Source organism: Pseudoliparis swirei, chromosome 3, assembly GCF_029220125.1.
Source record: "Pseudoliparis swirei isolate HS2019 ecotype Mariana Trench chromosome 3, NWPU_hadal_v1, whole genome shotgun sequence".
Lineage (NCBI taxonomy): Eukaryota > Metazoa > Chordata > Actinopteri > Perciformes > Liparidae > Pseudoliparis > Pseudoliparis swirei.
Window position 1 is genome coordinate 10,698,834 of NC_079390.1, and position 15,215 is coordinate 10,714,048.

The 15,215-nt window shown below is 43.9% G+C and overlaps 1 protein-coding gene across 1 annotated transcript in view; it reads left to right on the forward strand.

Annotated features, from left to right (window-relative positions):
- The window catches only part of pcdh1a (protocadherin 1a), a 76,355-nt gene extending 65,711 nt beyond the window's left edge, over nucleotides 1-10,644 (forward strand). Inside the window, exon 4 of the mRNA XM_056411817.1 lies at nucleotides 6,617-10,644. Within this exon, the coding sequence (XP_056267792.1) occupies nucleotides 6,617-6,987 (371 nt within the window). The 3' untranslated portion in view covers nucleotides 6,988-10,644. The remainder of the gene's footprint in view (nucleotides 1-6,616) is intronic.
- Nucleotides 10,645-15,215: the final 4,571 nt, after the last annotated feature.

The following is a 15,215-nucleotide window of genomic DNA, read 5'->3' on the forward strand; positions in this document are numbered from 1 at the left end:
CTGCATATCAACTTCTCAATTAGAGGAGGTGGTGCATAACGTGATCTGTCAGCAGGTGCTAAGGCTTTGTCAAATGCAGTGGTACAAAAGGCAGTCTTCAAATAAAGGAACTGTAAGACAAATATGGTGGACGGTAAGAGAACTGACAGGAGGTGTGCCGTCACCCACTGAACCATCGACAGCCGCACCTCCTGAAGGCCGACATGTCCGCTCGCCGGCCTTTGTCCGTCAGAGGCTCGCTGCTGACGAAGTTGCCGGGATTCAGACCTCACAGAATCTGTAAAAGCAGACACGGGCCTTAAACTCACAGCAGCAATTCTCATCTTGGCATCGCCTTCGGTGGACACAAGAGCTGAATAACCTGATAAACCGAAACATTTAACCATTAATACTTAGAGACCAGACAGAGACAAAATGATTCCCCGTGGCGCTGCAAAGCGAGGCTGTTTTTTTTCTTCTAATCGTTGAAAATAAACTTTCCCAACAAAACAGATGATGCTGTGTATGAACCATACTCAAAGCACGCTGCATTAAATACATGCGCACCAATCATCGACAGAATCCCGCCGCAGTATTGTAAGTGCAGCCTTATCTCTTATGTCCCTTCCTCTATAGGCGAGGTGATGAATTCTCCGAGCCGAGGCATTCTAATGTTGCTCGTGAGATGTGAAGGAGCACGTCGGAGGTTACAAGCTTCGCCATTGTTCTTTTGCTTTCCATAACAATGAGCAAGGAAATGTGCACGTCGACACTCTGTTAGCGTGCTTGTAGCAAAGTTTCCCTGTGTTAAAAATGCTCCCCTCTGGAGGAAAACAAAAAAAGACAGTTTTTATTTTTTTTGGTAGCTTCTGCTTACTGTGAGAAACTGTTCAGAAGACTTGAATAACACATGTCGTAGCTAAAGGAATGCAATACAATATCCCGGTTTCTTGTTGTTTTTCTTCACACAATGCGACAGCCACCGAATGCATTCACACCCGGTTATTACACTGATAGTCAGCACCAGATGCTAATGTCTGCTCAGATGTGGGATTTTTCCTCTTTTTCCTTTTGGTTTCTTGGAACATTTTTGTCATTTACCACATACACTGTTTGCAGAGAGCTGAAAGAAACCATTAATATCACTCAAGCGCTCCCAAACAACAGTAGCTGTTTTTACCAACTCTATGAGTTGTGGGTCTCTCATATATTTGTTCGCCATCGATCATAGCGCCGTGGCGCGCTGGAGAGGCAGCATTTGCAATCAAACAGAGAGGAGCAGTGTGAAATCTCAGGAAGAGGCAGCTTCCCCCATGCCCGTGGGCAGGGGATCAGACGATCAGGAAGCCTGCCTCAAACACTCGACACCTCCCACTGGCACCCTGATGCAAGCAGCACGCAAACCCACCCCTCACATGTATCTGTCAGCTGGGTTAACCTCTGTGTGTACCCCGACTCTGTAACCGCACTGTGGAGGGCATGTTATGCTATTGCAGTGGAGCTGTGCTAAGGTTCACTGTGAGTCATTGATGTGGTATTAAAGGGTGGCAGAAGTTTTTTTTTATAACACTTATTTTTTTTATTTGACACCGCCTTTTTGTCAGGTTATTGCTTAAAGCAAGCAGATGGGTCTGACCCTATATAGAAAGAAAGCTACAGGTGCAAACTATCTCCAAGTCTAGTGGAAGGGAATTCTGCTGTGCAGAGAGTCATAAAAGTATTTGATTCACTGCTCTTCAAAACCAAATCACAAGCTTTCTATATCCAGTCAGCCTTTTCCAGCCACTGGCATAATAGTGCTGTGGTTTCCCCATCTTTCCTCCATTGTCCACTGTGGCTGTCCATCCATGACATACACGACTATAGTCTCTAAAGGGTTTGTTCCAGACTGTGAGCAGACTTATTTCAGGTATTGGTACATTACAGGAGAAAGCGGGCTTGAATGGGTGAGAAAATACCAATTTTCCCACCGTGTCTTTGGCTGCTGCTTTTCACCCCGGTGTTGACTTATCTTGCTTCCTCCTGTCCAACCAAATGTTCACACAATGGTCATTTCAGCTGAATGTGGGAGTGCGTTTTGAATGTGCAGAGCAGACTGCATTAGGCCCCACTGTCAGTGGGCTCTACAGCTACAGCATAGCCACGGCTAAAGGCAGACACAAAAGTATAATTTGTCAGTCTTGATTTCTAGTGTGAGCCAATGTAAAAACATGCGCTTTCTCAAATGATACAGCCCATCACGTGCCACGCGACAACCAATTCATCACTATTGTATGTTTGTGTGAGTTGACTTGTGGGACTGGAAATTACTGTAAATGACATGCACTACGAAACGCTAACGACAGCATGCAGCAACAATTAATCTAGCAAGTTGCGGTTGAATATAGACCTCTCATTTTTTAACTTGTGTCACGGGGAGTGTAACGGGGTGAGGCTCAGGCGCAGAGAGACAGGCTGGACGAAATATAAGTAACAAAAAGGCGCTCTTTAATGAGGCAAAACAGTTGAAAAATAAACAAGGTCCAAAAGGAGCAGGCAGAGGATCATCGGTCAGGGCAGGCAGCGTCGGATCGGCCAGGGCAAGCAGGCAAGCAGGATCGAAGCAGGCAGGATCAGGAACACAGACAGGACGACGGGAAAAGGACACGGAACAAGAGACGCGGAACCGGGTGTTACAGTACCCCCTTCTTAAGGGACGGATACCAGACGTCCCAAAGGATCAACAAGGGTGGGTGGAGGGGAGCCGGCGGAGGGACCAAGGGCATGGCAGAAGCAGTCCGGGGGGTGGGCCGGCGGGCGATCACCAGGCGAAAGGCGCGCCGGAGGGCGGGCCGGAGTACCGGGATGGGTAGCTGGGGTACCGGGCACAGGAGAGGCCGGGGTCTGGAGCCAGCTGGGATGGTGACGGGACACTGGGAACTGGAGCAGGATGAGATGGCGACGGGACACTGGGAACCGGAAGCGGGCAAGGGGGGGACGGCGACGGGACAGTCTAGAGTGGGACGGGGGAAACGGCCGGGACAGCAGTGGAACACGAGGAGCCGGGACACAGGGAACTACCACCAGGCGGGAAGGGGACGGAATAGGAACAGGAGGGACGAGAGCCGGCCGGGGCAAAGACGGGGCACAGGGAACTGGGGCCGGCCAGGACAGAGATAGAGCACGGAGAACTGGGGCCGGCCGGGATGGAGACGGGGCAGGAGGAACTAGCGCCGACCGGGACTGGGCATGGGGAGGTCGGATCGGCCGGGACTGCAGCACGGCGGAGGCGGCAGTGGGAACCGGTGGCGACTGCGGCACCGAGGCGGCAGCGGGAACCGTCGGGGGCTGCGGCACCGAGGCGACAGCGGGAGCCGGCGGGACACAGGGAATGCCGGACAGGAACGCCGGCGGCTGCCAGGGGGCAGTGGAGAACGGCCGGGGCTCCGACAGGCACGGCGAGGGCTGCTGGGGCTTGGGCTGGTAGCCAGACAGGGCTGGCGGCGCCGACCCATCAGGCGACCGGGAACCGCAGCCGGCCCGACCCGGCTCGCTTGAGAGTTGCAGATCCCTCAGCTGTACGGTCAAGGAACTCTGTTGGTCGTGGAGCTGCTTGTACTTTCCAGAGATTAACCGCTCAATTCTTAAAAGACGCTCCTCTTGCGTCTGGAGAGCTGAGCGCACACTGTCCTCTGCTGAGCCAATCATGGTCCGATTGTTCTGTCACGGGGAGTGTAACGGGGTGAGGCTCAGGCGCAGAGAGACAGGCTGGACGAAATATAAGTAACAAAAAGGCGCTCTTTAATGAGGCAAAACAGTTGAAAAATAAACAAGGTCCAAAAGGGGCAGGCAGAGGATCATCGGTCAGGGCAGGCAGGGTCGGATCGGGCAGGCAGGCAAGCAGGATCGAAGCAGGCAGGATCAGGAACACAGACAGGACGACGGGAAAAGGACACGGAACAAGAGACGCGGAACCGGGTGTTACAACTTGTGTATTCAGAACAGACAATATGTTAGAGCTACTTTATAAATAAAACCATATAACCTTTTGATGAAACACCAACAGACAAGGTAATGGCCTACTCAAATAGCTGACATTAGAGCATCTATGTTCTCGGTTGATGACGAGCGATAGGCTCTTTGGCGCTGTCGGAAGAAAATGGCAGACTTTTTGCTCGAAGGCGTATTCAGCTGTCATTGTTGATTTTCTGGCCCCTAATGATGATGAGCATGGTTCAGAATGTGCTTTAACTCCTGTCAGTGGTGCACTGCATCATTTTGCATTACATGCTTTATTTCATTCGCCATTTCATTACATTAAGTCCCAAAGATATTTTCTCAAAACACAGTTGCCCCAAAGTCAATTACCAACCTGACAGTCCGTGAGGATGTGGCAACCAGTATTAACCTCTTTGTCTCGCATCCCGCCTTTTGTGAGATTGTTTTTATTGAGTTAAAAGAGAGATGACACATTAAATGGGCAAAGCGTGGGACAATGCTGTCTAACTCTTGTATGTACTCTGTGCAAAAGCCCTTTCGTTTGCACACGTACTCGCAATGTCTTATTTATAAAAATGCCCAGCTGTGGGACGACAAGTCTCTTAGAAAACATGTGTAAATGTACCCTTTACTTTTCCTCCCTCCCCCGCACACAGTTAGTCGTGGAGCTACGCAGACTCTTCCACTGGGGCGCTTGGTGTGGCATAAACCTCCTGGAAGCTGTGGAGAGGTTTTAATCAAGTGTGAAATCCTTTTGGAGTAGATGCCTGCACGGCTGTGCTTGTGCTCAGAAGTGTACTCCTCAACGCTCTCCCCCAACTCTCTTCCCATGAACATCTTTTGTATCAAGAGTCCACTTCGCTGCAGCGATGCATACAGACAGCGCTCTTAGCGGAGCGAAGGAAATGAAACTCCAATCATCATGCATGAGGTAGCGCACACAGGCACACTCTTGCCTGGGCTTTTTCTTTGATTTGCAAATTCGGTTTCGTTCGGTTTCAGGCATAAAAGTGTTGTTCATTCATTTGAAAAGAATCATTGACGTTGGTATTGTAAATAGAGAGAGACATTTGCCACTTAAGCATAATCATATAATTTTGCAAGATAAAGGCAGAGTGTTCCTCAACTGTAAATTAAACACATTAACCCTAAACATCTCGCAATTTCAGATTATTGGAACAATGAGATTAACGGCAACAATAGATTGAGCTATGAGTTGTTTGAGAAACAATGCGGAAATTGTGTGTGGATTACCCACGAGAAATGAACATTCTAGACATAAATAAGGAAAATGAAATGAGAGCAAATACCTTGCACTGTTTCTTATTATCGTGTTTTAAAAACGTTAAATCATAGCTCGCCATCGCACAATTATTTTTCCAGGCATCAGAGGTCTGACATTTTGTGGCATAATTATCTATAGCCACTGGTCACGAGGACAATACAGACGACGCTGTGTCTCATCAGCTTACCGTCAAGGTGGCAGTCGCTCCACTCGTTGTGAACCCTCACTACAGCCTCCGATAAGTCATCGCATCATTCGCATGCAGCCACGTCCTCCCTGCTGGCTGCGTGTGCAGCACCGGGCCCTTCGATTTCACCACCAATACATTCACTGTCTTCGGGCACGTCGTCCCGTAGCAACGGGAACACTAGACGTCCGTGATGGACGTGCTCTTCGGGGCTTTACAGTAATGCAGTCATCACGGCAATCAAAGGTTTACACGAGGGTTGACGTCTCAGACTCACAGATCTCCGCTGTCTGCTGTCCTCCTCACGGACATTGATTCGTCTGTCCTCGTCTGAGTCTGAAGGGATAACTAAGATGAATTGAGTGGTATTTCCATTAAATCCGGGATGTGTGTTTAGCTTGTCAACAGGTGGGCTGCTTAACAAGTCCATTAGCTGCCAGCTGCACATTTCTGGTAAACAAATGCATGGGTTCTTCAGCGCCGCTTTGCTCTCAGAGAGCGTGTCCTACTCTTGACTGATCATTGAAGCAAACTCATTTCAGAGCTTTCACAGCGTGTACATTTAAATGAGGTCACTGGGTCGTGGACCCATTAATTTAATTAGGGACAGTTGAATAAAAAATGGATGATAATCAAGGGCATATAACTCATTTCAGCGCTGTCAATCAATGACTTCAGTTCAGAGTTTAGCCATCACCCTTTTAACCAAACACTGTTTGTCTAGAGCATGTGTGTCTGTCGGATCTCTTCATTCTCACCGTCTTTTTTTAATGTCGACACATACCAGAAGCATCATTTACGGCGTACAAATTGCACGTTATAGGAGGTAAATACAATTACTGGATTGAACGTGTTAACAATAGAGGGATTTATGACACACTGCAGTAAACGACATAGACACAGGACGCCATCTCCCGAATGCATCACATCAGCGAGTGGACTACACACACAGTAGTGCTCATTACACAGTGCATAGCAACAGCTACATAGCAACTGCTGCTGACTGCTTAGCAACAGCTGCAAAGACATCAAGGAGGAGGAGGGGGGCTCTCATGGCGTGTTTCGGATGACACAATTTGTGTTAAAAAATGCCTTTTTAAAACTTATTTTTGATTTGTTTGGATGAATGTTGATGTTTATGACTGAAGCCCTCTCTGATGATGCCGTTTGCTCTCTCCTGCCCACAGATATCCGCTCCCTCCCTGATGTGGCAATGACCGGAAACTGTACAACCGAGTGCTGCGAATTGGGCCACTCGGACGCCTGCTGGATGCCCGGGCACCCCTCCCCCATACGCAAGACCAGGAACCCCCCGCAACTCTCCACCTTCGTGCCTTACCAGGAGAGAGGGAGCCTGGGTCGCCTGGCTAACGGGAGCGCCAGGCCGGGTGGCGAGGAGCACCGGTCGCGCCTTCCGCCCTCCCGCAGTGCCTATTCCAACAGCGGTCATGACGCCAGTCAGGACTGCCCCCTAGAGGAGATGCCCCTGAGCGTAGCCTCGGAGTTCCCGCCCACCTCCCCTTCAGCCCACACTCCAAAAAGAGAAATCTACCTGTGAGGAATATCGTCATCTGAAGGAAGGAAAGTTACACCCACTTCAGGAGGAGGAACAGGCTGTCCACATGCTCAAGCCAATGCCCGTTTTGTAGGTAACAATAGGCTGTGACTCATTCAACCACTGGCATGAACACTTGCTTTATGTCATTTCCTTCTTAAATTATTAATTTATTAGCATATTTATTGAGAATTCCACAAAGTTAATTGATGCACTCACTCATTTATTTATACAAAATCCTGAAGGATAGGATTCTAACAGATCAAAAGGAAATGCAGATGGTAATTGCTACTTTAGTAGTGACTAATTATTGTTGTAGTTAGCCAAGTCCCATTCTGTGAAGTGATCTCTTGAATTTGAAAGTTGTGATGTCAGTGCTCTTGTGCCATTATTAGATATCATTTAATAGACAGCTAGTCAGGCCCTATCAGAAGGCATAACACTTTTGACTAACAATCAAATGAAACGGTCTATCTTAATGTACAGTGCTGTAAATACATTTCAATGGTGTGTTCTACATATATTTTTGTCTGGCATAAGATGAAAAGAAAAAAAAGGCCTCTGAATTTTTACATATTTGAGCTTTTCTTTGTTGCTGCTGCTGTTTATACTTGATCGAAACCATCTCCATCTCCAGAAGTTGAGCTATAGATTTTGTGGAAGGCATTTATCTGCTCTTCACAATCTCACACACACACACACACACACACCCCTTCGACCCATAATCATAGGAGAATGGCCTTTACCTCCGCTCCCTGTAGACCTCTGCCACTGGTGGAGAAAGCCGTGTGCCAACATTTAAACTGACATCATGCTCCACTGAGTTTCAACACTGACCTATGGTTCATCATGAAAACGGTTGACTTGGCCGCAGTACCCCGGAGTAACAATGACCGAATGCAGAGCAATCGCTCGGCACAGTCTGATTGGCTTTCTCATATCAAGCCTTGTGAGACCCTCTGTTGATGAAATAACACCAGCGGACCAGTTTAAAAAGCTCCTCTCTGTCGTGACAATCAGACAAGCTCTCACAATCTTTTCCCCTGAAGCTCATAGTCCTCTCCCCTCATGATCTATAAGAAGATCTGTAGATCTAATGGATGCATAAAGAGGTATTTATATTAAAGGGCACTTGAGCGAGGAGAACCGCGGGAGCTATTGAGCACACGGGCGTGGAAGTTAATATCGCATTCGTGTTCTACACGAGTGCTCGATGTACTTTCTTTCTTTTTTGTTTATGTCGCAGTTCTCACTAGATATAAACTTCTTCAGAGGGGAATTCAATGCACAGTGTGGACCTTAAAGTTCTATCGAAGAGATGCAGTTTAAGCATTATTGTCAATAGCATGAGGAATTTAAAAGGAATATTTAATGTCATGTCATTGATCAATATCTGCAGATGCAGATTATTGTTGAGTTTAAACATAGGTTCAGATAGTAGGACTGCAACTCCTGCTAATTATAGTTTCCCCTATATTGAGGACAACATGCTTAATAAATTATTAAGCATTTTCCTCTTCTGGCTACTGAACAGAGAATCAAAAATTAGGGCATGCCCGTGGGCTTCATTTATCTTTACAAAGAATTTCCAAGTGAATTTGAAGGATACGTCTGAAGGACACTGTGTTTTAGTCAGTAATTGGGTGTTAATGATGACAACACTAGCCTGCCTTACAACATTGCAGAGCTGGCTGGTGTCTTTGATTTTAACATTGATTTGAAGATACCTTTCACCCCTGCAGAGTATTTCCATAGTGAGATTGTGTGTCTGAGTAAGAGTGGAAGAGCCTTGAATGGACATTTCCTAATTAGGGTGAGCAATGAGTCTTGAGCGAGGGCATGTATGAGCACCCCCCCAGGACAAGGCATCCACTAGATAATGCAAATCCACCCGCAGAGCTACAATCAGTTAAAAGGGGTATTTTTATCAGCACTTACCTCATCGTGCTGCCATTGGAAACTGCGTTTAAAATAATTAAACTGAAAACATATGGAAATTACTGGACATGGCCATGATTAAATAGGGTTCGCGATTATCCTGCCTTGAGGGGGAGAAAGCACATTATGCCGTTTTCAAAGCCATTTAGCGACTGAAATAAAATTTCAAACAACAGCCATGACACACTGTGATTAAACCCCCACACACCCCTCTCAGAGCTGCTGCTAGCCTCACAAACTCAAAGCAGTGGGTAAGATCACTGACCTGGAATTAATGACAAGTGAGGAAGCAATGAGTGACGGAACCAGTGTCACATCTCCTCAATCACAACTTTATCTATCGAAACGCTTTGACTCGCTTCAGATTCACAACTGCTTTGCATCCAGATTTATCTCTCGGGTTAAATCTAGCCAGATTGCAGCCTAAGTACACTTATCGCTTTAGTGAATCTGCTGTCTTTGGATTTGTCTCTTTGATCACCAATACGTGAAATAAATTGGGTAACTCTCAGCAGATAAGTCGTGATCATCTGTTGTTGCTCCGAGCGGAATGACAGGAGTTTGATTTAAGTCCCCTGCAAAATAATGAGAACAAGCCTGCTCCTATTCTCCTCCCCCCCCCCCCACGCCCTTTTTTTAATGAGTTGGACTTTTTCACTCCAGCCAAAAATGACCTCCTGCTACTCACCCCTGGAACAATTTATCACCAGGTTTGATCTTTCTTTTGAACTCATGCTGAATGAACTGTGTTTACTTCTCTCTCAAACACAGAATGATTCTCCTTGATTATAATGCGAGGACATCATGAAGCACCTAGATACACTTAAAAGTATGTGGAATAATGTTTGATTTGTACTTAACATTGATTTAATGTTGAATTCACTTAAGTATCTTTTGCCTCTCTGTAGTGTGTATTGTATGGTGATCAATTCTGTGGACAGATGTACAAATTACTGTACTGAAAAAGGCAAGGGATTTCTTTTCTTACTAATCAAAGACTCTTGACTGGTTGTGCGGAAGAAAAAAAAGACACAAAAAATCCTTTTGGTGGTGTAGTGTACATAGATCTCCACAACCCTGGGTCTGCTGTCAAGCAGGCGGTGATTTTAGCATGAATTCCAAAGATAATTGGTGGACACTGTTTACTCTTTTACTTTCTGAAATATCAGTGCTGGTTCATATTCAAAAAGGCCCTCTCCCAACAGGAACCAAAATTAACTGAACATTTCACGTTTTCTCACCGTTCATCTAGAACAAAGACAATTGCCTTGAAAATACGTCTTTACAAGAGAGAGAATCTAGTTGTTATCCTAATTGTTGGTATATTTATATAGGATAAAAATGCTTGTGATGCCATGTTTTTGTACAGTTTTATGTACATACAAGTGAAGCTTTCTAAAAGTTCTGAGAAAAGCCGATGGCATATAAAAATTGTACCATGTTTTCTTGAGATGTGCACATCTTGCCTTGGATGGATTGACCTTTGCTGAGTCAGTGTGGATGTGGCTGTTCTATGCCTACACTGTAGTCATTCACCGGCTCCCACCTCCTGAGGACTTAATCAGTTTTTATGTTTATCGTGAACAGTGGATCGTCTTATCTTACCAGTTTGTTAAACTCCTGTGTTCTGCTTCGTTCTGTTTTCGCATGTTGACAAATTCTCTTGTAATACTGTAAGTCCTCATGAACTTTGTAATAAAATCACTTCAGGGAAAAAGTGAATGCTGTCAGTGTTTTCTTTGCCTTCTATTATTATTTCTCGCTTTTAAAGTGTTAAACAAGGATTTGGCTGTTACATTTTTATAAGAGGTTTTGCTGCCTTGGAGCTACATTGTGTATAATGCGTTTCACTCTAGGACCGAAGCTCATTATGTAGAACTAGTATTCTTGTCATGTGGAGACGGGCGCCTCATTTCTCAGCCGGGAAGCCCCAGAATGTTGAGAGGAAAGCATCCCACGGCTCCAAGTAGGAGAGTCGCGAGACCTGTGTTCACTCCTTCAACCAGAAAAGTACACATCCCCATCGTGTACTTAGCTTAATACAGAACCGTTCTTTAAAGCATTGATGAGCTGCCCATTGCTACACATTTACAGCCCGGCTTACAAGACTGCTGTCTTGTGATGTTAATTTTGATGTGCCTGTGAGCCTTTTCTTAAAGGGAGAATAGAATATATTTATTGGACGATGATCCACGGTCGGAGGCGTTCGGTGAAAGCGAAACTCTTTCTATGTCTGATGTTCACACTCTATGCGTCTCTTATGTGTTTGATCATTAGCGCATAAGCTGTGAACTTAATTGACGTAATCATTGTTGCACTGATGGTATATTATTTAATAATGTGTGAACTACCTTCATGTAACATGAGTGATTACGCATTTCCAGTCCTCTTTCACAAACACTATCCAAGACCGGGTCTTGAGTCACTCTTTGGTAATTATGTCCTACAATATATTCTCTTTTCTATGACCAGAGACAATACAGTGCGATCTGCTACGATGTCTTTTACTCCTGGCTGCTTGCAGTTTCTGCAGGAGTTGGGATTTTAAGCCGCCACTCGGTTTATACACACTTGGGGTATACAACTGGCATGAAATACCTTGTCCTCTAGGATTATCAAAATGGCATTTCTTAAACCCTAAAAGATATATCAGTCAAGGTTAAAGTCACTAAGGTGGACAGAACTCCGAGTATATGGTCACTTCCAAAATCCGGTGTGAAGATGACAAGAGGAAATGCAAGAAGAAAGGTCATCATGTCGAGTCACTTGTGAGATTTTCAGATATCATATCTAGTGTTAGGTGAGCAAAGGTGTGTAGAATGAATCAGAAAGATGAAAAAAATAGAGTTTTTACCTTTTGTTTTTTGTATATATACAGGACTGTCTCAGAAAATTAGAATATTGTGATGAAGTTCTTTATTTTCTGTAATGCAATTAAAAAAACAAAAATGTCATGCATTCTGGATTCATTACAAATCAACTGAAATATTGCAAGCCTTTTATTCTTTTAATATTGCTGATTATGGCTTACAGCTTAAGAAAACTCAAATATCCTATCTCTAAATATTAGAATATCATGAAAAAGTATACTAGTAGGGTATTAAACAAATCACTTGAATTGTCTAATTAACTCGAAACACCTGCAAGGGTTTCCTGAGCCTTGACAAACACTCAGCTGTTATAAATCTTTTTTTTTACTTGGTCTGAGGAAATATTAAAATTTTATGAGATAGGATTTTAGAGTTTTCTTAAGCTGTAAGCCATAATCAGCAATATTAAAAGAATAAAAGGCTTGCAATATTTCAGTTGATTTGTAATGAATCCAGAATGCATGACATTTTTGTTTTTTTAATTGCATTACAGAAAATAAAGAACTTTATCACAATATTCTAATTTTCTGAGACAGTCCTGTATATACACACAGTGGGTACAGAAAGTATTCAGACCCCTTCAAAATGTTCACTCTTTGTTTCATTGCAGCCATTTGTTAAAATCCCAAAAGTCAAAAGACCATGTGATATTTCAGTTTTTATTTTTTAATAAATGTGCAAAAATGTCTATATTTCTGTATTTTTCTGTCAAGATGGAGTACTGAGTGTACATTAATTGAGGAAAAAAAAGAACTTTTTTGATTTTAGCTATGGCTGCAATGAAACAAAGAGTGAAAAATGTAAAGGGGTCTGAATACTTTACGTACCCACTGTATGTACAAAAGTACATTTTGAAGCCATAATAGTGCTATAGATCAAAAGTCAGAGGATCAGCAGGGTTCACAACAACGGTTAATATCTTGACCAATAGTCAAGTAAAAATGTCACTCTGATACAATGGTGATGCCAGAGAGAAATTGTCAGGCGATAGTCAATGTCACCAGGATCCATCTTCTGGACACCATGAATCAACGTACAAAATTACAGGGCAATCCACCTGATGGCTGTTTTTCTATCTGGAGGAGTGGCGGATCCACCAACTGACACAAACTGCCATTCCTGCAGCTATGGAGGGAGAGATATTTTAAAATTGTTGGATATGCAGCACGGAGGACACTGACATTGCCTTTCACTGCCCTGTAAACATTGGACCAGCCTTCTGTAACTACATCCTATGTAGTTCAAAGATCAAACATATGCACTGACCTTTCAATATTCAAATCACAAATCAAAACCCACCTGTTCTGTGCTTTTAATGTGTGATTGTCTGCTCTATGTTGTTATTGTTTTCATTTATTATATTGTTTTTATTGTAATTGTAGTTATTTTCACTGTATAGCTTTTAGGATGTTTTAAAAATGTTATGTAAATTGTCTGTCCTTGAAAAGTTTTCTATAAATTAAATGCATTATTAATTATTTATTAATTATTATTTATATTTTATTATTATTATTGTTAATATTATTATTATTATTATTATTATATGCTATCGGCACCCTGAAGCAACGGGACTGGCCAACAGTGCTGTGGTATACAGAGTAAACGCTATTTATTCTTCTGGACATGGATAAAGGTAACAATCTCCCTGTTAATCTGCACTCATTAGGCACATTGTCCTCAGCCATGGCTGCCAGTGAGCATTACGGATGAGACTCCAGTCAATGTATGTCTTTGTTACATAAAGATGCCTGTGAGGTCAATACTTGTTTTGAATTAACTCAGTGAACAGTGGCATAAAGTGGCATTGGGTATAAAAGGGTTTCACAAGAATTGGCTTAACACCGTTAATTGGATCTTGTTAAGATTTTCAATACGAAGGGAATACATGCCAAATGCAATCTCACATTCAGCTCAACATCAGATCCAGTCACGTGAGGATAGGCCAGCAGGAAGAAAAGGCCTATAGGTCACTCGAACCAGAGTTCAAAACCGACTTTAAAAAGAGACTTTGGAGGATGCCGACCTCGATCTCCTCCACACAAGTCCGGGAAAGGCCATCGCCCGGCCGCGCACCTGGTCGGTTCACATAACATGCTTGGCGAGCGTGGGGCATAATTATGATGTATGTTTTTCTGGGGTGAAAAGCATCTGAGTGGACCACCCTGGAGCTAAGAGAGACCCCCCAGCCCCCTTTGCTTTTATTGTTCTGCCTGAGCTTGTCACAACTCCATCCAGTCTGATGAGTTTGTGACCTGGGCGGACCAAGAGAGCAACGGTCGCTCGCCCTCCTACATGATGTCGAGACGAGCAATCACCACTGCAACAGGAATTCATCTCTAAACACCAACACATGTGTCAATGTAAGCAGAAATATACGTTATATTTAAATATGTGGATGGACTGGATTTTCCAATGCTGCCACTTAGTCACTAGGGTGCACTGATTAAAGCTGAACAAATTGTTTAAGCAAGACCTTTGAAAAAAAGTGTATCGGAAGTATATTTGAAAGAATTATACGCACACACACACACAAACACACACACTTAAAAAGTCTGCCTCATACCAGCAGATCTGTTGCGGTACTCACACATATGTAACCATGACACAATTCAATTCAAATTCAAACTAGTTGAGCATTGAGATTTACCATTTTTCGAACAATTCCTAATTGATCAACTTTTGAGAACAATTAGGGCATTTCACTGTTTCGATATACTACGAACACTTTTAACGCATTTCGGAGGAAATAGTACACATAATAGGGTGTGTCACACACACACACCGCAAAACTTCATTCATCCCAAACAAACAGAAGACGATGTCATCCACAGACACAAGCGATCTGCTGACAACCCGTCAGTGTCCTTAAATCTGCCAGCAACAGACTGGATCGGCTTGTCACAATATGCCAAACTCAACAAAACAACAGGAAGGTACTACAGTAAATATGGACTCACTGACTAATTCCCATTTGAAACAAGCAATCAATACAACGTTCTGCACTCCCTCAAGAAAAAGCAGCTTATAATCAACCAACACTCAAATGTAATTGTGCACAAATGATATATTGAAGGAACGCTTTCCTGTGACAGCATGTGTACCAAAGTCTGGCTTCTCTTACGTGTTACGCCTACCCATCAGTGACTGACAAGGCAGCCTTCCATGTGTACGGCAACCCTTCAAATTCGTATCTGCGTTCATGCACTGTTTGCTGTCCATGTTTGATTGGTTTTAGTCGCTGGTATTCTGTCTGTTGCTTTCAGCTGTCATTATGATAATTGGTGACAGCTTGTTAAAGTAAGAAATGTTAAACCTCAAACAAACAAACACACACACTCACACACAGACTTACAACATAGTAAGCATGCATAATCAGACACAGACACATATTACTCATGGCAAATACTCACCAGGACACGTCAT